The sequence below is a fragment of the Callorhinus ursinus genome, unplaced genomic scaffold, assembly GCF_003265705.2.
Source record: "Callorhinus ursinus isolate GAN/ISIS: 27379988/994484 unplaced genomic scaffold, GSC_fseal_2.0 scaffold4, whole genome shotgun sequence".
In the NCBI taxonomy this organism is placed as follows: domain Eukaryota; kingdom Metazoa; phylum Chordata; class Mammalia; order Carnivora; family Otariidae; genus Callorhinus; species Callorhinus ursinus.
Genome location: NW_027397066.1, coordinates 38,670,545 through 38,692,079, shown reverse-complemented (window position 1 = coordinate 38,692,079; position 21,535 = coordinate 38,670,545). Strand labels below are relative to the sequence as shown.

The window sequence follows — 21,535 nt, the reverse complement described above, 5'->3', positions numbered from 1 at the left end:
ATAGAGTGTCAGAAGTCGATAACTGCTATGGAGTAATAAAAAGCAGGAGAGGGGTTGGCGCTTTTAACAAAAGCAGTAGGACAAACTTAAATGAGGAGGTGATATTTTGAACAATGATCCTAAGTCGGTAAAAGCACAAGCCACATTTGGGTTAGAAGAGACTCTATGTGTGAAAGTGCCAAGCATGGAAGTCAGTGTCACTGCAGTCAAGCTTGACAGGACTGAGGGGTAGGAAGGGGTTCATCTGATACAAAGATGAGGTTGTGTAAAGCTTTGCAAGTTGGCGAAGACTTTGCTGTTACTCTGAGTCAGATCACAAGTGATTAGAGGGATTCCAACAGGGGCAAACCCCGAACTGCCTAATTTTCAGAGACTCACCTTTGTTGCCGTAGTGACAAAAGGCACTCAGGATCAAGGGCAAATGCAGGAAGGTTTTCACAATTAACTAGGCAAGAGATAATGGACGTCTTGACCAAGCTGGAGGCGCGAAGCTTGTAAAGTTGGAAGAAATGATCATGTTTTGGCTATGTTTCAAAGCACTAGTCCACTAATGACAACTAGAATGTGGAGTGTGAGAAAAAGGGAGGTGTCTGATTCCAAAGTTTTTGACTTGAACACCTAGAAAAATAGAGTTGCCAACACTGTGGCAGAAGCAGATTAGAGGTGTGGATGAACAATTTGTTGTTAAGTTTGGGTTGCCTATTGGACATTAAGTGGAGATGAATCTGGAAAGCAGGGATGATTGGTAGGTCAATATATATGGTACTTAAAGCCATAAGACTACAGGGACCATCAAGAGATTAAGGATGATATAGAAGAGGTACAGGTATAGAATTCTGAAGTCTCCAGTGTTAAGAGGTGGGGAGTTGGCAAGAATCTCTGTCCCAGGAAGACTGAGGAGTGGCCTTAGAAGTAGGAGGAAAATCTCAGGGTATGCATACTGGATGGTAAGTAAAAAGAGGAGGTGGGATTGATCATTTACTTCTTAATGTTGCTGACAGATTGAGAAAGATAAGAACATAAAATTCAGCACTACATTTATTTTATTTATTTTTTTTAAGATTTTCATCACTACATTTAGTAATATCTACCTCTTCAGTGATTTTGACAGAGCAACTTTGGTGGTGTGATGGGTATGAAAGTCTGATTGGGGGGAGGAGTCTCTGGATATTTGTACAGGGGAGCAGAGAAATGGGGTGCTGAGTGGAAGGAGAAGTCAGATCAAGAAAGCTTCTTTAAAAATGAGAGAAATTAAATTATTTTTTAAAGTCTGTGGAAACAATGCTATAGATAGGGAAAACTAAAGATACGGACGAAAGGAATTTTAGTGGCTCCTGAGCATGAAAAGCAAGTTACAACAGATGACAGAGTGAATAGAAAAGGAAGAATTAGAAGCAATGTGTATGGATTTTTTTTTTCCCCAGAAGTTCAAAATGTGAAAGGGAAGAGAAAGAGGGAACGTTGCCTTCTTTTAAGATTAGGAATATCAGAATACATCTGGAATAACCTAGTAGGGGATAATATAGTATTACAGTGGAGGGAAGGGGTAACTGAGAGAAAGCTGCCTTGAGAAGGTAAGAGACTACAGAACCCAGAACACGAATTTTCTTTGTTATTTTCTCGGTTTAGCAAAAAAGATGTACTGCCACTATCATATATTTGCATTTTCTTTAGGGCAAGTGTATTTCGTGTTTCCCCAGGCAGGCACTGTAAAATCTAGATACAGGCTATTAGTAACTTTATGGAGATTTAGATAATATTTCAGTGGGTTGTTAGTTTTCTTTTGGGTGAAAAATACGTCAACTTGCATTATATTACTTTCTAAGCCTTTTTATTGTATTTCTTTTTTTAAAAGCCTCTTGTGTACAGAATTGGATTCTGAATTAATAATACTTGTTTAACAATTACTCTCCTTATTGCTCCACATGTAACCTTCCTTTTATCCGCCCACCCATCTATTCATTCATTCATTGTAATATCATAAACATAGCAGTTCAATCATTAAACTGCACAACCGTGACAACTTTCATCCTGCTAGGGAGTCTCCCTCACCCTCTCTTCCTGTCTGCCCCACCCACAGAAACCACTATTCTGAGTCCTTTTTAAATGATTTCATAGTTTTCCTTTGAATATTATTTTAGCTCAACTTTATTTTTTTTAAATTTCAATTACAAAAATTTAATGATTTTGAACATGTTACATATTAGCTTTTGGTGTTTTTTTCCCCCACTTAATTGTGTATTGCTAAGATTCATTCTTGCTGTTGCAATATTGCTATAGATCATTCATTTGACTGCTGTGTGATATTTCCACTTCATAGGAACCAGTTTATTCATCTTCTCTGTTGGCAGTAGGCATTTTGCTTATTTCCAAGATTGTGTTGCTGTGAATATTCTGGCCCAAATTTCCTGCTGTAAATGTGCAAAAGTTTCTTTTGCATATATATCCAGGAATGGATTTTTCTGGATCTTAGTGTAAGTGGGAGTTCAACTTGATGAGATAATGCCAAACTGTTTTCTGTGGTGGTTTTACAAATTCAAACTCTCATTTACAATGAATATGAGATTCAGGATCCACAAAACCTTCAACCATATACATATACATACATATATATGGAATATATGGATATATATATATATACATATATGGATATATACATACATATATATGTATGTACATGTGTATGGAATACTTGAAATGGCATTTGATTGTGAAATAATTAGAATTTTCTGATTTCTAATGTGTTCGAACATCTTTTCAAACCTTTATTGCCTATAAGAATTTTCGTTCTGTGAAGAGCATTTTCATCTTTTGCCCATATTTCATTGTTTTTTAAAACACTCTTCTTAGGTATTTAACTATTTTAATCATTTAAAAGGTTGACCTGGATTGATAGAAGGATCCTAGGACATAGGAAGCGCTAATCTTTAATGTCATCTAAGTAAAACTTGATAGCTCTCTGTTTTCTCTGTGATGTCAATGGATATCTCTTCTCTGTTTACTCTGTAAGAAGGCTAGCATTTCTGTGTTTTTTTTTATGACAAACAAAATTAGATATTTCTTCAAATATATCACTCAAGATTCTTTGTTGTTATTTATGTCCTGAGTACTTTAAGCCTCTTGATTTTTATAAACAATGTGTTTTGTAAGATGTAGCTGGATGCATGAATTTAGGTGGCTGAAAAACCAGAAACATGTAAGTGGGTAGCTGGGGACACACTATGAAAAAGGATTGACATGTTTCAGTATCAGCAAAACATCTGAGGTCTTTCTCCTGGTGTTACAGCAAATTGGACACTCTTATTGGAGAAGAAATTAAATCATTATATCTTTTGACCAGGTCTATACAGCTGAAGTAAAGTTAGCAGTGGAAAATCATCTGATACACTGTTAATAGTTCTCCTACTTTCCACCCAAGTTAGATTCGTTAATAAGATGGGAATATTCCTCTGAATTTCATCTTGGTAGTCTTGGCTCTGTCTTTCAAACACTACTGAAAGTCACTTTTTTTTTTGCCTTGCAAAATGCCAACTACGTTTTGGGGATTAAGAAACATTTCCCTATTACCAAAGAAGTAGGATTTTTAAAATAAAATATGTCTTTGATGTTACACAAATGCATATAACATTATGAGAAGTCCTTCCAAGCCCAAAATTATCTGGTTTCTATGTAATTATGCTCTTAGTAAGGTTGATTTGAACGTCCTAAACAGTAGCATTAGAGGAAGCATCTCTAAGAATTATTCTTAATTACATAGCGACCATTATTCATAGAAAACTGATTTATTGAAAACCTATTACATTTAAGGCTTGAGATTAGTTCTGGGAAAGGATACAAATATAAGTAAGACACATTTTCTGCTTTAATCAGGAAATATTTTTAGCTTAGCTGGTGTAACGAATGAATCCAAGTAATTTTTCTTTTGGGGAAGTTTTTAAATCACTAGTGAGATGCTATTAAGAACACAAACACATAGTTATTCACCCCCTAGTATGTGCAAAGCCTGGGAACTTCAAAGAGGATTAAGATTTCATCTTTGCTGTTAAGGGAAGAAAGACAGACTCAAACAGGCTATGATAAGATAAGAGCAAAGGCAAGGAAAGTGCTGCAAGAACATAGCTCAGAAACTTTGCATAAACAAAATTTAGGAAGTTTACATACGGCATGTTATGTAGTAGATAGAAAATTATATAAGCAGTTAATTATTGATTTATTATTTAATGATATCATTAGCATAGTAAAGCTAGAAGTTACTTGAGGGAGTTATAATTCTGGCTCTGGCATATGATAGTTAAACTCTGTGAGCTCAGCTTCCAGATCCATAAAATTCTCATGATAGTATCACCCTCGGAGGGTGTTGTGAGAATTAAATGAAATAGTGTATGGAAAGAGGCTAGTATCCTGCCTGGCACATGGGAGGCCTTCAATAAATAGAATTATTATATCTCTGCTCTTTGCTTTTTGGGAAAAAAACCTGTTCCCTGTGAGCAGTGACACACCAGCATGCCCCTTGATCTGTGAACACGCCATCCCCACTGCTGCATTCCTAGTAGGCCATCATCATTCCTGAACTTGGCTGGTATGGCGGCCTTTTATAAGAGCCCTTCCTCTACACTTGCTTCTCTATAATTTACGGTCCATACAACTGCCAGAGTGATTTTATTAAATATATAATTCAGATCATATAATTTCCTTACTTCAAACTCTTGATGGTCTTCCAATGAATTAAGGGATAGAAATCAAACTTCCTCACAGCCTAAGGCAGAGCTGTACAGAACATCAGAGGGAGAAAACTTTGGGAAAGAACAGAGGAAAATTGTTTCTTTTGTATTTCTGTATTGTTTTGTTTGGCGGCCATAACAAAATACCACAGACGGAGCAGCTTAAACAACAGCAAGATCAAGGTGTCAGTAGGCTTGGCTTCTTCTAAGTCCCCTCTCCTTTGGTTGTGGATGGCTATCTTCTCTGTCTTCACATGGTCTTTCTACTGTGTGTTTCTGTGTCCTAATCTCCTCTTCTTTTAAGGGCACCAGTCACATTGGATTCGAGCCCATCCTAATGACTTCATTTTAACCTAATTTCCTTTTTTTAAAGACCCTAATTCCAAATACAGTCATATTCTGAGGCACTGGGGCTTAGGACTTAAACATATGAATTTAGGAAGAACATAATTCAGCCCATAACAACCTCTCTATGTGTTGCCCATCTGTCAGCGGGATTTCTACAAGCTCTTTTCCATGTAGTTTTAACAACTGTCACTGTAATGTGTATTCTAAGTATGTTGCTTAAAAGGATGCCCCTTAAGAATATGGACTCAGGGCTAGGTCTCTGCCCACTGACTCTGGTCTTCATTCTGTTCATGTGGCTTTCATTTCTTATCATTCTCTTTCTTACCTGCTTTGCCGCCAGCCTCACTGGCCTTTTTTCTAGTCCCTGAACACACTAAGATCTCTCCTGCCTCTGAGCTTTTGCCCTGAAGTACTTTATGCCTGGAATGGCGATTCTCTCTGTTCTTCCAGTGGCTCAGACTTACCCTCCAGGTCTTAGTTTAGAAGTCACCGCTTTGAAGAGTGGCTCAAAAATCTAGGCTTTCCCAGGCTCTTACTCCATTACCAGCCTATTTTGTACCTCTTATGAATGAAGAGATTCTTCCATTTAACTTATTTCTTTATTATTTATACTCAGACTCTTCTAATAGCATGGTAACTCCCTGCGGCAGGGGACTCTTTTATTTATTTATTTATTTATTTATTTATTTATTTATTTATTTATTGTATTTAATTTTCTTTTACTTTTCAAATTTTCATTTAAATTCTAGTTAGTTAGCATACAGTGTAATATTGGTTGCAGGAATAGAATTTAGTGATGCATTACTTACATATAACACCCAGTGAGACAGGGAACTCTTAAGTCTTGTTAACCACTGTAGCACCAGGGCCTAGTATAGAAACTGACCCTCAGCAGGTTCTTAATTAATGTTTATTGAGTGAGTGTCCAAATGAAATCCCTCTACCAATCATATATTTTTAGACTCTCACTTAATCTCAAAGACCTATATGATTATATAAAGCAAATACTGAATAATGTCACAAACAAACTAACCAATACTAAGATTGTAATTCGGGACACAAATATTTTTTCAAGAATCTTTAAGGAAGTATTATGTAAGAATTTGAAAATACCCATTATTTTCATGGAATCATTGTAACTACAAGAATTAGCATAATCCCACACCCCTTAAACCCCTTAAAATAAATTTGTAAGTAAAAATATCATTGACCTAATTCCTCTCCTATATTTCCCTTACTCCCATAGAACTCTTACGGTATTAATATTTTACAGGACATAGTTTGGTAAATACTATTCTAGAAATCAGATGAACACTGTCTGTAAACTAGAATAAGGTGAACTGTATCACCTAACAACTTGTTAGAAATGCAAATTGCCAGGCTCTACCTTAAACCTACTAAATCAGCAGGGCTAGGGTGAGGCCCAGCATTCTGTACTTTAACAAACCTTTGGGTGATTCTGATCCAGTTAAAGTTTGAAAACCAGCCCTAAACTGATCTTTAAAGTAACTTTTAAATTCTCAAGCATCTTGTCAAACAAATGGTTCAGTTGTCAGGACATATTCAACTGTAATTGTTCTAAGTAACTTATCTTTCCTTGCTCTGACTTGCAGTAACTTAGTGCTTTTAATAATTGTTCTTAAGAAACTAGCAGAGTGGGGCGCCTGGGTGGCTCAGTTGGTTAAGCGACTGCCTTTGGCTCAGGTCATGATCCTGGAGTTCCAAGATCGAGTCCCGCATCCGGCTCCCTGCTCAGCGGGGAGTCTGCTTCTTCCTCTGACCCTCTTCCCTCTCATGCTCTCTGTCTCTCATTCTCTCTCTCTCAAATAAATAAAATCTTTAAAAAAAAAAAAAAAAAAAAAGAAACTAGCAGAGTGATTTGTCCCACTCTTGAACCACTTTGAATTAAAGCTCTTATCTTCTAAAGTTCAACACACATTACCATCTTCTTGGATTGCCTATGTATTCCTGAAACATTTTGGTTTGATGAGCTTATTACTACCATATTTTTGTGGTTGTTTACAATTGATCATTCAAATAAAAAGTCAGTTAACTTCTCACACTTATTTTCTCTGTTTTCCAAAGGTGTTATTTTTTTTTTAAATGAAAGCTCATGATAGATCAATTTCATCTATACCTTTCCTTTCACTATACTTACAGAGATATATTTTTCTTAGGATACTTATTTATGAAAGAATTTTCTCATTCTCTTTCAAACTATTTTTTCTTCCTGTGGCTCAATCTTTGTCCTATAAAGGGAGAAATATTCTGATTCATTTTTATGAGGATAACTTTAGACCTAGGGCATTAAGCTATGCCTTTTGTCTTTTTTTTTTTTCTTGGCATAAATCCAAATGCCCAACCAGTATCCAAAGGAAATAGTCCATCTTGATAACAGATGTTATTCTTTCCATTATGGAGTATCTAACTTTTAGCCAAACAATGGTATAAACCATCATTTAAGGAAATGATGTTCAAGAGGGCAACAATTTTTTATTTTTATTAGTAATAAAAAATGGTTATATATAATAGTAACTACTATCATTATTGAGTGCATTATATTCTAGAGATTGGGACAAGTCATTTACATTTATAATTTCAGTTAATACTCGTTAAGACATTTACCTATCAGGATTCATGACTTGACTAAAATCATAAATTTAAAAAGTGTTAGAGCCAAATATAAATTCCACAATTCCTTATTTTAAGCATCATACTAAGCCCAGATTGTGGCACTTTTCCTTTGTCTAAAATCTCTGTCAGCCCCATTGTCATGATGCCCCCACCTTTTTCTTCTGCCAAGCAAACCTATGTGTGTGTTTCTGAAACATTCTTATTTAGGCCTGGGAAAGAATGTCCATAGCGGCCATTATCAGAAGCAAAGAGAAACTACTACTTAATAAGTACTCTGATAATAGAGTCACCGTGTTCAGGGTTTCATATGAGCAATTTCATTTGATCCCTATCAACAGTCTTGCCCGTATCTGTGGTTGCTGCTTTTGAGAGGTTCAATAGCCTGCCCAAGATCAAATGGCTAGTAGGTGGCAAGAAGTGAATAGGTCTGACTTGTAGGAGAGTTTATCTTTGGTTTCAGTCACCAGTGGATGGTCTGCCTATTGTTAAAGGTGACATGAATCATTTTTGTGCTTAAATTATTTCCCAGAATTCTCAGCTCTCCAAAGATGCATCCCTTACAACTATTATGGTTTATCTTCTCATTCTGTGGCTACGTTTCCTCTTTTTAACAGCTCACTTCTTTATTAATGGCCAATCAGATGATGGACTATAAAAAATTACAAAGGCTAAAAGCTTTTGTTCCCTGCACTGCCTGTCATAACAGTGCCCGGAGATGATGTATTTTTGAAGAAACAAGGTTCCCCTAAGTAATTGGGGTGCGTTTTTGTTTTGTTTTGTTTTGTTTTGCCTGTAAATAAACACAGCTTTCTGGTTTTGTTGTTCTTTTGTCTACATTTTCTTTTATTTTTGGAGAGGTGCATTACCTCACTGAAAATTTAAGATGCCGTAAAAACATGATATATCATATCTGTGTTTACTCTTTAATTATCCTCCTTGCCTATAAAATTGGTAATTTTTTTCACTCATTTACTTCATACCTACTAGGTCCAGTTACAGAAGTAAAAACTGACATATATGTCACCAGCTTTGGACCTGTCTCTGATGTTGAAATGGTAGGTATTTGGGAAATTCAATGTACCTCTTGAGGTTTGGAAGTAAACATGCAGAAGAGAGGGCAATTAATATTTATTTTGTTGTTAATCACACACAGCTAGAAAGTCAAAGAACTGCCTAATTAATCTCAAAAGTTTATAAGGAGTAAGACATTGAATTTGCATTTCATCTCTAACATTTGAATATTTTTTGGTTTGGAGTTATTCTCAACAAAGAAAAGAACTTTCCTCTACTAGTCTCCATGCACAACCTTTTATGCAGTAATTTTTTCCCTTAGAAAATTATTGAAGAGGAGAAAATTAAAGAGTGTAACTAGTTTTTGTATGAAACTGTACTGTAGTCCTAATTGCATTTAGTATTCCATGTTGGCCCAATTGCTCACTCCCTGCCTCCACCCCAACCCCTTCTCACCCTACCTCTCTCTCATGCTTAAAGAGGTTAGAACACCTGATCAGGATGAATTCATCCATTCAGTCCATTCAGTTGTGCCTTCTAATATTAAATATATGTAGTTTAAAGGTCAAAGGGCCAACTTTACTTTTTTCCTTGACCCGAGGCTCTTGGGCTAACTTTAATAAATTCTGTGACTATAAAATTACTTTTTACATATTTTACTTTGTCTTAGAGATGCCTACAATTTTATGATCAATTATGCCATGATATTTGTTACACTTACTAATTTTGCTACCTGGTCTAAAGTACAACTGTAATTACCTGATGCTGGCAGTTTTATTAAATTATAGTAATTACTCTCGAATGATTCATGTGTATGGTAATTTACTTATCTAATAAAGTAGAAGATTAAGGTATCAAGATGGACATAACATGCTTTAATTGCTGAGAATCTTTTAGTTCTATTGATTTAAGAAAATTTCTGCTATTAATTTTGTTTTTATTTGGGTAGTTTTTTTTTTTACGAGTGGGAAGGAGGGTAGAATTTAATGCATATTTATGTGTAGTCATCTGTGATTTGAATATGTCACAAACTAATTTCCCTAGGAATACACAATGGATGTGTTCTTCAGACAGACATGGATTGACAAAAGACTAAAATATGATGGCCCCATTGAAATTTTGAGACTGAACAATATGATGGTAACAAAAGTATGGACCCCTGATACTTTCTTCAGGAATGGAAAGAAATCTGTTTCACATAATATGACAGCTCCAAATAAACTTTTTAGAATTATGAGAAATGGCACTATTTTATACACAATGAGGTAGTCATTTTTTTCTTTTTCCTTCTTCCCCTTTTAAGCTTTTTTTCCCCTCCTTCCCTTTTTCCCTCTTTCTGTCCTTCCTTCCTTCTTTTCATCTTTCTCATTTTAGGTGTCATAAAATCATTTTTAAAGTGAGAGCTAATGTTAATTGTATTTTTCCACTTTAGACTCACTATAAGTGCAGAGTGTCCCATGAGATTGGTGGATTTCCCCATGGATGGTCATGCATGCCCTTTGAAATTTGGAAGTTGTAAGTTACAATACAAATATTGTTAGAATTTATTATTACCTAATGCAAGCTGATATTTATATATGGGCATGATTCCCATAATCCATTTAAATCATTGTTCATGACAACAACTCTCTAAGATTTGACTTTGAGGAGACTATTTCAACCCATTTCCAAAAACCAAAAATCTGTTTGTACAGATAGCCTAGGTAGACTGACTCATTAATAGTAGGTTGGTGGTCAGTGGTGAAATTTAGGGACCCCTGGACTCCATGTGTTGGTGGTGTAACCAAGAAAGTACAAAGGATTGTTGATGGGGAGGGCAGTAATTGAACAGTGTCTGTTACAAGCAGTCTTCTTTAAGGCAGATTTGAAAAAAGGTGAGAGAAGTTTCAGGGTTTCTTGAAATGACAAGGGTTAGAATAATAGCAGCAGCGCTGTTAGTATCAAAGTGGCTGAAGCATGATGAAAGCATAGTAGGAGGTATGGTCTGATACACAGACAGAGCCAGATAATATATCACCTTATAGACCACATTAAGGAGTTTGGATTCTATTGTAAATGCTATAGAAAGCCCTTGGAAGGTTTTACTAGGGGATTTGGCATTCTTTGACTGACATTTTACAACTTCATTTCAGCTTTTCTATAGAGAATGGACTGTAGGGAGGTTAGAATAGAAGCAGAGAAGAGTTGGAGGCTATTGCTTTAGTACCATCAAAGATGGCAGTGGCTTAGACAAGGGTGGTACTAGAGGAGAAGCTGTGAGGTAGATGAATTGGGCATATTTTGAGGAGGTAAAGTCGAGAAGGTGAAATGAATGGGTAGAAAACAATATGGAATTCTTTTCCCCTAAGCTTCCTTCTCTGAGATGGCGGAAAAATGAGGTTGCCTCTTCTAAGGTCTGCTGCAAATATTTGATTCATTCAGAATCTACCAAAAATAGAGGCTAGCTTTTATTATTGCTTCAGATCCTTAGTACACTGATTGTGAAACTTTTGCCTGCTATTACTATTGCTCACTGCTTAGCTTAATGAGAATTGGCCATCACCCTTCTTTTATAACCCCTAGTAATCACAGTATTCAGTGAGCTAAGTTAATTCTAGAGAGAGTCATTTGCTCCCTAACCAGTGACTTAATGAGAGAAGATTTAAAAAAAAACCACATAGACAGAAAGGGCCATCTCACTGGGGGCAGAATTAAAACCCATTGGTACTGTAAGAATTTAAATTTTCCCCCAAGATAGTTCTTATCTATGGGAAGTTCTTTCCCATCCAGGCCCCTCTGGTTCCCATACACAGCACTCTTCCTAGTGACCTGAACATAGTTGATACGCAATCAGGGTTTGTGCTAAATAAAGAAATCACTCTTGGGAAGTTGAAATTTTGGATTAGGAATTAAGAAGAGAGACATCTTTTGATCGCCTTCACCCATTTTGCCCAGGCCCTCATTTCCTGCCTGAACTATTGAATCGTTAAGAGCAAGGTTATTCTATCAAGGTAGAATAGCCAATGGAAGGATACCTGATTTAGAATATCAAGGGCAGGAACATAGTATTCGGGCTCTTTGAAATGTCTACTGCTAAATGGCAACACAAGCCTCAGAGTTCGTTTTGTGAAATCATTTGTAAAAATAGTCTCCCTAGGTATCAGCTCCTTTGTAGAATTAAGCAATTTCACTGAGGACCTACTGTGCTCTAGCCATTTTAGGAAGGTTTGTGGAGGGAACCAATTCATCATGTTCTTTCAGGCTTCCTTGTGTGTGAGCCACGCTACCTGTTGTGGGAGGACTGGTAAAGCAAGCAGCTGGTTTCCATTTGCATTCAACACCGAATAATAGAAAATGGGCTTAAATTGCCACTGGGAGGGATTTGTTGAAGACGGAAGGGAAAATGTCCTGATTGTAAGAGTTTAAAGGTAGCGGAACTGGTTGTGTATTTATAGTCCCTGGAGAGCTTTACAAACAGCAGAATCAGTTGTCGCTGCGGAATAGTTCCCAAACAACATGGGTGTTGCCCAGAGACAGTCTGGAATAGGTGACCCCTGAAGAGCTCTCCCAACAGTAGGATTTGGTTTTGGTTTTGTTGTTGTATTTTTATAGGCAGCATCTGGTACATTTCTAATTGGCAGAACGGCCTTAGGATGGAAGAAGTCAGTATTGGTCAAGCACTGGAATTGAGTTAGAGTGGAAGGAAATACTTTTTTTGGTGGAGGAGCATGATTTCTGTTTTTCAGCTGCTTATCCTATTAGTATGCAAGCACATCCAAGTGCATTGATGCATATATAACATTTAAGTTGCCTTAGTGTTAGTCTCTCCTTCTCCAATCCTTTGACATAAAAACAAGAAATATGCTGAGTTGCAAGGCTGTTCATTTAATCTCTACAGTTTTCTAAATCTTAAGCATGTTTGAATAAATCATAATGAGTATTGTTTCCTTTTATTCCATCTTTCTTGAACATGTGTAATATTCTTAAGTGTTGACCAGCAGTCCTGATGAAAAAGGACCATTAAGTCTAATCACATTCTGGGCTCTCATTCAGATGCATATCCGAAGAGTGAGATGATTTATACCTGGACAAAAGGTCCTGAGAAATCAGTGGAAGTTCCAAAGGAGTCTTCCAGCTTAGTCCAATATGACTTGGTGGGGCAAACTGTATCAAGTGAAACTATCAAGTCCATTACGGGTGAGATGCTTAACGATTAAAGTCAATATGCTACTTGGCATTAATTTTCTAGCCTGCAAGTGGGATTGAAAACCATGTTTTGGGATTTGAGTCTTCTGAATCTTGGGCTTCACAGTCTGAGAATAAGGCCACAGCTTTCCTAAGTAACTTTCTTAATATGTCGCTTTCAGATGTCACATTAAAAATGTTTATCAACAGCTCCCAGAAATCTTATAGTTTGTTTCCCTTATTAGCTTTTTAGATTTTTGTCTAAATGCCCATAAAAGATGCTTGAACTCAGGGATGTTATATATGGCTCTATGTTATAAGTTTCTCTTTGTATTTTTCTTCATATGTATAACATTTAGAAATACAGCTCTTTCCTAAAACTAAGGCAGTAAGACTGCCTCTCTCGAAGCATATATGTATACGTAACGTATATCTGTGTATTTCAATTCTTTCCAAAATTAAGCTTTAGATTTTCAAGTGTGTGTATTTCCATTTTTTTTCTAGTGATTTTCCGTAAAAGTGAGGTCTAAATTCTGCTCTTAAGAAAAATGCTGAAATTGAAGGCTAATCGCTTTCGCAGTACCCTATCTTTAAAATAGAAAACACTGCAAGAATTTTTTAAAAAGTTGTAGCTTAATTTGTTAAATCGCTTAACCACTATATAGAACAAAAGTGTTTTTCTACGTAATGATGTTCAATATCATTTCCTCCCTAGTTAGGAACTATATGTTTCTCAGCTTGCTGTCAATGCACTACAGATCATTCTTTGTCTGAAATACTGTTTGTTAGTCTGAAATATGATTATGAAGTCATTGACTAATTGCCTGCGTAACCAATAATACATTTTCCTCGTGTTTTATTTGTAGGTGAATATATTGTTATGACAGTTTATTTCCACCTCAGACGGAAGATGGGTTACTTTATGATTCAGACATACATTCCATGTATTATGACAGTGATTCTTTCTCAAGTTTCGTTCTGGATAAACAAGGAATCAGTTCCAGCTAGGACTGTATTTGGTAAGTGCAATTCATTTCATGGGTATTTTTGTTTGCGTTATATTTTGATCACGATGCACAGGAATAGCTCTTAGACGTCATTTTTTTTCTAAGAAAATATTAAACAGTAATATGTCAAGCTGTATGGAGAAAAGAATCACATAGCTTTCTTTTTTCTTTTTTTTTCATAAACTTTCATTTTTACCCAGCCAATACAAATAAGGTTTGAGGGGATATAGGTAGGCTATCCCTTCCTTTGCGGCCTCATCGTATTTCCCTTATTGAGACCAGGCAGATCAGACCAAGTGGGAATCTGGGTATGATTTCACTTTTTGTGATATTCTTGGGCTCCTACCTTAATGCTGTGTAGTTGAATTAAAATCATAGCTAGGTGTTAAAATGAAATGCACTGGGAACTTAAAATAAAACAAATAAAAGTCACGGCTGAATGAATATGAAAACCTTAGAATAATTTGCCTTTTAATGAAGAGGAACAAAATGCCAGTGGTTTAAATGCATCGAGTTGGATGGCATTATATGCTTAGGTGATTAGCTCATTGTTATATTTTATCTCCATCTTTTCTTTTCTGAACACAGGCATATTTTCTTCTTTTTGTTTTTATAGTGGCTTCCTATATATCATATTCTTAACTATATGAGGTCCAGAACACATCAGTTTTAAATTTTTATAGCTGTGAACAAGTCTTCTGTACATCAGCCATGCTTTTGAATAATACAATTTGTTATAATGATATTTATTCAATTTAACATATTTCTCTATTCTTTTTCTATTGATTGTGAGTAGCAAAAGCATTCAGTAGTAGGATAAGAAGGAAAATGTTCGCAGTTGGTCTGGACTGGAGGTACAATCCTCACAAGAGATGTTACTCTTCCTTTGCTTTTCCTAGTTGGTAGGATCAGAGCCATGATATAATATCCCTTATCACACAACAGCAGGAGGGATGCTGGTGAGAAGAAACTGGGGGAAGTGGGAACTTCTCATCCCGCTTCCCCATCCGTATAGAGAACTGATCAGGTGTTTTAGTGTCCTCAGTGCCTCTGAACGTGAGGAAATTTTCCATAGACATCTGCACCCCCCCTTTAATCTTAGGTTTACTCAAGAGCCCTACTGGGGAAACTATTACAGAAGGGTCAATGCTGGGGGCAGGGTATGACCCCAGGAGGGCAGTGAGCGGGTATCATGGCACTACTTACTTCACAGAGTTGTGAGCGTTCAATTAAAGAATAACTGCACATTGCAAGTGTTGAATAAATTTTACCCATTAAAAATGGGTGTAAAAATGAAAGAGCAAATAACAAATCTAAGCTTGGGACTATAATAGATTGGGGTTTGAAACCAGAATCTGGCACTTATTTTCTCCATCCGTATACATTTCCATCCTAATGCATCTCTCCTTCATGGACTGATGAGGAGTTAGACTGATGTTCAGTACTTATTCCAGGGCACACGGTGCACTTAGTACATATTCGTTACTCTCTCTCATACTTCTCTCACATGGAGGAGATTTATTTTGTTGGGACTTGGCTTCCTTGATTTTTAATTGCTTTTCAAGGAAAACACTTATTGTTATTGCATAATACCGGGCACTCTGCTAGGTCCTTTATGCTCCTTACCTCATCTAGTGTGTATAGCAGACTTGGGTCTTTACATATCACGTTCAGAGTCAGCCTGACAGGGCAGGAAGTACCTGCGGAGGCTGAGCACAGACCAAACTACTTTCACTTTCCTTGGCACAAATCATACCAATATTTCAGGAATTGTTATCAGAAAATAAGAATAAAACCGCTGGTACACATATTATCATCTTTTCTCTATGACCTTAAAGACTATCTAGAGCAGAAAGTATTGACCCATCCTTTGTGCATCTGATGAAGAGGCAATAGTGTCTTAATACAGATTCTGCAGCCAGGCAGCCTCGGTTCTAACCACAAGATCTACCACCGATTTGCTGTAAACCGCCCGTGAGTTACTTCTGCTCATTTCCTCGTGTGTTACAACAGGATGAATGGTTGTACCTACTTCATAGGGTTGCTATGAGGATTAAATTGAATTAATTTGGGTAAAGCACTTGGAACAAAGCCTATCACACAATACATTTTGTTTAAGTATTTATTATTATAATAGTCCATGCTACCATCTGCCTCATTTAAGAATCACTACTTGATACTATAATATGAATGTTCCCTGTATTTTATGGTTATTGTGATTGTTTGATAAGCTTCAGAAGCTTTTTTGGTTGAATACAAACTGGTAGCCACTGTACTATCTCACTTGTCCCCCAAACAATAGAAATTTCCAGTGGTGTGGAGAAGGATTACATTGATTACATTAGTACTCACCAACATCTCCAACAGATAAGACACTGTAAGGAAATTAAGTGGCACGTAGCAAGGATACTGGTAGTACTACTAATAATGATGATAAGATTTACCATCTTATGTAATCTTAACAATAGCTCAGCAACGTAGGTGTTATTAGTTTTTCACAGATAAGGAAAATAACTCAAAGAAATCAAGAAACTTGTATAAAGTCACATACTTACAAGTGATGGACCCAGGACAATTTCTGTCTAACTTCGAGAAGCCTGCCATTCTGCCTTCACAGGAAGTATGAGGATGTGGGCATTTGTGGAGTATTCCAGAGCTTCTGAGTGAGATTGTATGGATGTGTGCTGAAGATAATTCGTGGGTAGCTTTTTCCATTTGAACTGTGACATTTGCCTATCTTGTGCTCGTGTGCCAAGATGTTGGTTTTGATTGACCAGGGAAATTATGCACAATAATTAAGTCTTCAAAGACCTAAGAGTATCAGAATGGTGATTATTAAACTGTTCATTGAGGCACTGAGATGGCATTTTCCTAAGGAAGTTAAGTTTTAAGTATTTGGGGAACATTAGCAATCTATTTCATATGAGCTTTAAGTAAAAAATTAATTCTGGACTAATATTTCTTTTCCCTAATTTTCATTTCCCTCTTCACTCTGGGAGAGTATATGTTGGATCAGGGATGTCACTAGAGATCATGGAAAAATAGACTCTCCTCTTCCCTCCCCCCCAAATTAATTAGTGTAAATATGAAAAGCAGAGTGTGTGTGCTAAATTCTCTCCAAAGGCCTTCTATCTGCAAAGTTGTATGCCTGTAAGTCTTGTAATTATTCCAGTATAGTAAAATGTTAAACCAGAGTAAATGCCAGCTGGCATATCTAAATCATTACTAGTTCATTTTCTTGGAGTGGCCAGCCAAAAATTTACTCTTGTGCACAGTCTTAGCCCACTCTTACATGCCCTCTCCCAGCCCCTGGGCCAGCCAATATGGTACGTATTGAGCATTATAAAAGCAGGTACTGGCAGCTCTACTTGAACATGCCAAAAAAAATTCTATGGTTGTTGAAATGTTTTCAGGGTAGATGCCAATTAAGCCATTTAGAGCAGATGCACTGTCTTCCTAGATGCAGAGGAAGCATGTCTCCTTATCTGAAGGGTTGGCTTCTGTTTGCTACTCTTTTGGTGTTTATTTAACCGAATGCTCTGTCTAAAAACAGCTATAAGAAGCACATTCCTGTCATGCTAGGGCTTTCTTTAAGTTTGACCACAAGGAGGAGAAAATTTTTTGTCTAAAAGGACGGCAACTTCAAACACTTAGCCAATTGTTTATACAGGTTACTTGCCTAACTTTGCCAACAGTCATAAGATATGAACCATAATATTTGAAGGGCTCTTCTACAAACTTTCAAATCAAATTGACTCAAACCAGTGAAAGAGAAGTGGAAAGTGGCCACATATTTTTTGCATTTATGTCCATTAGCATCATTTAACATCTTCATGAACTTGGTGATCTACCCTCCTTAGTGATCAGAAAGTAATTTTGGGATTCAAGGCCCAATAATTGCATTAATATCCTGCTTGCTTAGCACTGATAAGGGAATTTCTTCACATGACAGCAGGAGATGAAGACCACTCCTTCAGGTGTGCAGGAGAAATTGTTCTGGTACCAAAAAAAAAAATGTTCAAAGCAACCTGAGAAATCCTAAATCGCTTATATTTGAGTTTGCGTTTTCTTTTTTGGTTATCACATTATTCTGAGTTCTGAGAGGTGTTCTTATTTAGGCTGCACTCTTCATATTTTATTTCCAAGTGCTTTCAGCATAATTTCTGTGATAGTAGAGGAAATATACACAAGGAAGTTGTAGAACAGTTTTGAATTCTTAATAGGCCATTAAACTTAAATTTTTATGAATAAGAAGAAAAACTTTGATTTATCTTCAAACTTTGTAGCTAGATTTTTCAGTTAATTTACATCCCACAGGCAGTATGGGAATGCTGCCATTTTTCTGAGATCAAATGGAGGCCTAAAAGTTCTAGGGTTTCTTTCTGAAATGAAGTCCAATAAATTCACAGTACTCCATTTTCATAGCAATTTCAATATCTCCATATTTGACCCAGCAAACATTTAAAAATCTGTTTTAGATGAATAAAATTCTAAAACATCACACTTTTTTTTTCTTTAAAAAGGGAATACAACCAAATCCTCAAGTTTATTTCTCTGTAGAGTTTATGGAATATTTTTTAAAGATCTATAGCTTATACACTGCACAGTTGCTCTAATTTTTTATGTTCTAAACATTGACAATTCAGAAGGGACTGGAGAAGAAATGGATTGGTGAGGGAGGTGAAAAATGAGTTTTTATTTACTATGCATTTATCATGTATCCAGCATTATATGAAGTATGGTAAATCCTGAAGCAGTGTTAGATATTTCTGCCCTCAAGGAAGCTACACTAAATTAGGTTGTGGAGACAGGCCTACATGCATGGAACAATTAGGGAACAAGGCAGAATATAATTAAATGCTGAGTTGAGGAGACAATATAATTTCTCCCTAATTTCAAATATTATTATTCTATTACTCTTGCATGGGCCTCACTATCTCTTCAGTTTGACATGTTATTATTTGGCTTTTGGTGAAGGATTGACATGGATTGGAGTATATAGTTTAGGTGACTTTTTCATCATCATCATCATCATCATCCTCAATTCAGGAACAATTCTGGATATTAAATATAATGAGTTTATTTTTATTTATTTTGTTAAGGATTTATTTTATTTATTTGACAGAGAGAGAGAGAGAGAGAGAGAGAGAGCACAAGCGGGGGGGATGGCAGAGAGAGGGAGAGGCAGACTCCCCACTGAGCAGGAAGCCCGATGCAGAGCTCCATCCCAGGACCCCGGGGTAAAGACCTGAGCTGAGGGCAGAGACTTAACCAACTGAGCTACCCAGGTGCCCCTAGAATGAGTTTAAATGGATATAGTAAATTCTCACAGAAATCTCCAGAGCTTAACTAGATAACATAGCTTATATATGCAGACAGACAAAGATACACAAAGAGACAACTATTAGCATCCTTAAATAACACATTTCTCTATAGCTCCAGTGACAAGTGGAATTTTTCCACTGAGAATGGGGGCTGACCTTTTTTTTCAGGCTGAGGAGAAGGCTTCCCCAGAGATGATATTCTTCAGAAACCTACTGATGAAAGAGAAGTACCTCTATTCTTGTTGCAAAGATTTTCCTGCCTACCACAAACTGATGCATGGTAGATGTCCAGTATTTTTAAAACCAAATTATTCTAGAAATCTATTTTTCCAGAAACATACCTTTATTGCTTTTTATAAATGAAGCTCTTTCACAACTAGATTATTATTTTATTTTTATCTTAATTCAATAGGCAATATTCAGTTATAGGTATCTATGATTCATGATTTTTCTGGTCATGATTCTCCATAGCAATGGGCCATGCTTATCTCAGAAATTCTGATGCTCCAAATGACAGTGCTATCAACTTCTCACTCCTGGTTGAGAATCAGTGCCTCAGTGAGTCACACTTCCTGTTAGGTTGTGTTGACTTTCTCAGGTATGTTGGCTCAGATACTAACACCAGTCCAATATATGATAGGTGCCGCATATACTTGTAATCTTTATAGCAAACCCAATAGGTAAGTATCAAATGAAGCCCAATGAGTTTTCCTCACTGAATCCAAGTCACACTGAGCCAATGATTAGAAGAGCCAGGATTTTAATGATATCTGTCTCTTACTTGAAAACCTGTGCTAATTTCACTGAACCGCTAGGGTTTGAATCTTCCATCAAAGATGATTTGAGATATTGTAAACTTTGTTACCCCTCCCCCTCCAAGTCCCGAGGTTTGTTGGTTTGTTTGCATAGAAGTAATGGTAAACTATTTTGTCTCTTTGCTCTTTTGCTTCTGAAGGAATAACCACAGTCCTCACCATGACCACACTGAGCATCAGCGCGCGGCATTCTTTGCCCAAGGTGTCCTATGCTACTGCCATGGATTGGTTCATAGCTGTCTGCTTTGCTTTCGTATTTTCTGCCCTTATTGAGTTTGCTGCTGTCAATTATTTTACCAATATTCAAATGGAAAAAGCCAAAAGGAAGTCCTCAAAAGCCCTCCAGGAAATACCAGTGGCTCCCGTGCAGAGAGAAAAGCCTCCCGAAGCACCTCTGCAGGTATTTGACTTAATCTCCTTCAGTTGAAGATTTCAGCTTTTTGGTCAGATTTGCATTGCCAGGGGAAACACTGAGAATTCGAAAATACCAATAATAATTTGTAAGTCATTTAAAATCCAGAAAAATAGAAAAGGATAATTGTAAATGTAAATTTAAAACTATGATTAATGGCCTAAAAATCAGATGGGTCCCGATGAGCTAGATTTACGTGGAGCCAGTTGTTTGAAACCTCCTGTCAGAATTAAAAGTTTTTGACTGGGGTAAAATCTGATGTCTACTATTAAGAGGAACCTGTGGATAACTTTGAGTGGGTTGATCAGTCATTTTAGTGGACTTCATTGAACAAAGTAAAGCAGCGGGTCTTGACGTGATCCCACATTAGAACTATCCCATGGGGCCTGGTGGGGCCTGTGCCCTTGCATTAAACAAGAAAATAAAACCAATAAACAAGAAGACCCATAGTTGTAGCTGATGTACACCAAAGATGAAGCATTATTGTCCTAAAGGGACAGACCTAAAAGGATGTAAAAATCTAAGAGCTACTGTAATTTGCATTGCGCACATCAGTGATTCTGTGATTAAAGAAAAAAAGTTTTAAAGTAACGTTTTCCTCATGGACTCCAGTTGTACAAAAATAGCAAGATCTTCATGAAAACTGGTAAGCAAACAGGCAGCTCCTCCTCCTCCTCTCCCCCCTCCATCTCCCCCTCCTCCTCCATGATCTGTTTCTTCCTTAATCTCACTCTACTCAGCTTCCTCTTGAATCAGCAGACAAGTGTCTGTGGTCCCTTATCCATAGCCTTGTAGTTGCCACAAGTGGTCTAACACTCTTTTGCCCAAATCAAAGTATATATAAATGATCAACTTTATTGTCTGTAGATAATAACTCATTCTTATTTGTTAAACCATTCATTCATTCCTTTATTTTTTTTTTTTTAGCCAATTCAACAAATACACATCCAATGCCAACCATGCAACAGACTCTGTTTATGGTCTGGGAATCCACAGTGTACATACCCCCATCCCTGGCCCTGCCCTGCAGCAAATATCCAGCTCTGTGGAGCTTACATTTAAGTGTGTAGGAGGAGGAAAGGGAGACGCATGATTTAAA

The 21,535-nt window shown here is 36.8% G+C and overlaps 1 protein-coding gene across 7 annotated transcripts in view; it reads left to right on the top strand.

Annotated features, from left to right (window-relative positions):
• The window catches only part of GABRA4 (gamma-aminobutyric acid type A receptor subunit alpha4), a 67,981-nt gene that overhangs the window by 6,484 nt on the left and 39,962 nt on the right, over positions 1-21,535 (top strand). For all 7 annotated transcript variants that reach the window (XR_012377905.1, XR_012377904.1, XM_073891612.1 and 4 more), the window contains exons 3-8: positions 8,691-8,758; positions 9,759-9,979; positions 10,147-10,229; positions 12,747-12,890; positions 13,745-13,897; positions 20,165-20,424. Coding sequence is in view for 5 of the 7 variants with exons in the window: in XM_073891612.1 (XP_073747713.1) it covers positions 8,691-8,758; positions 9,759-9,979; positions 10,147-10,229; positions 12,747-12,890; positions 13,745-13,897; positions 20,165-20,424 (929 nt within the window). In the remaining 2 variants the exon portion in view is untranslated. The remainder of the gene's footprint in view (positions 1-8,690; positions 8,759-9,758; positions 9,980-10,146; positions 10,230-12,746; positions 12,891-13,744; positions 13,898-20,164; positions 20,425-21,535) is intronic.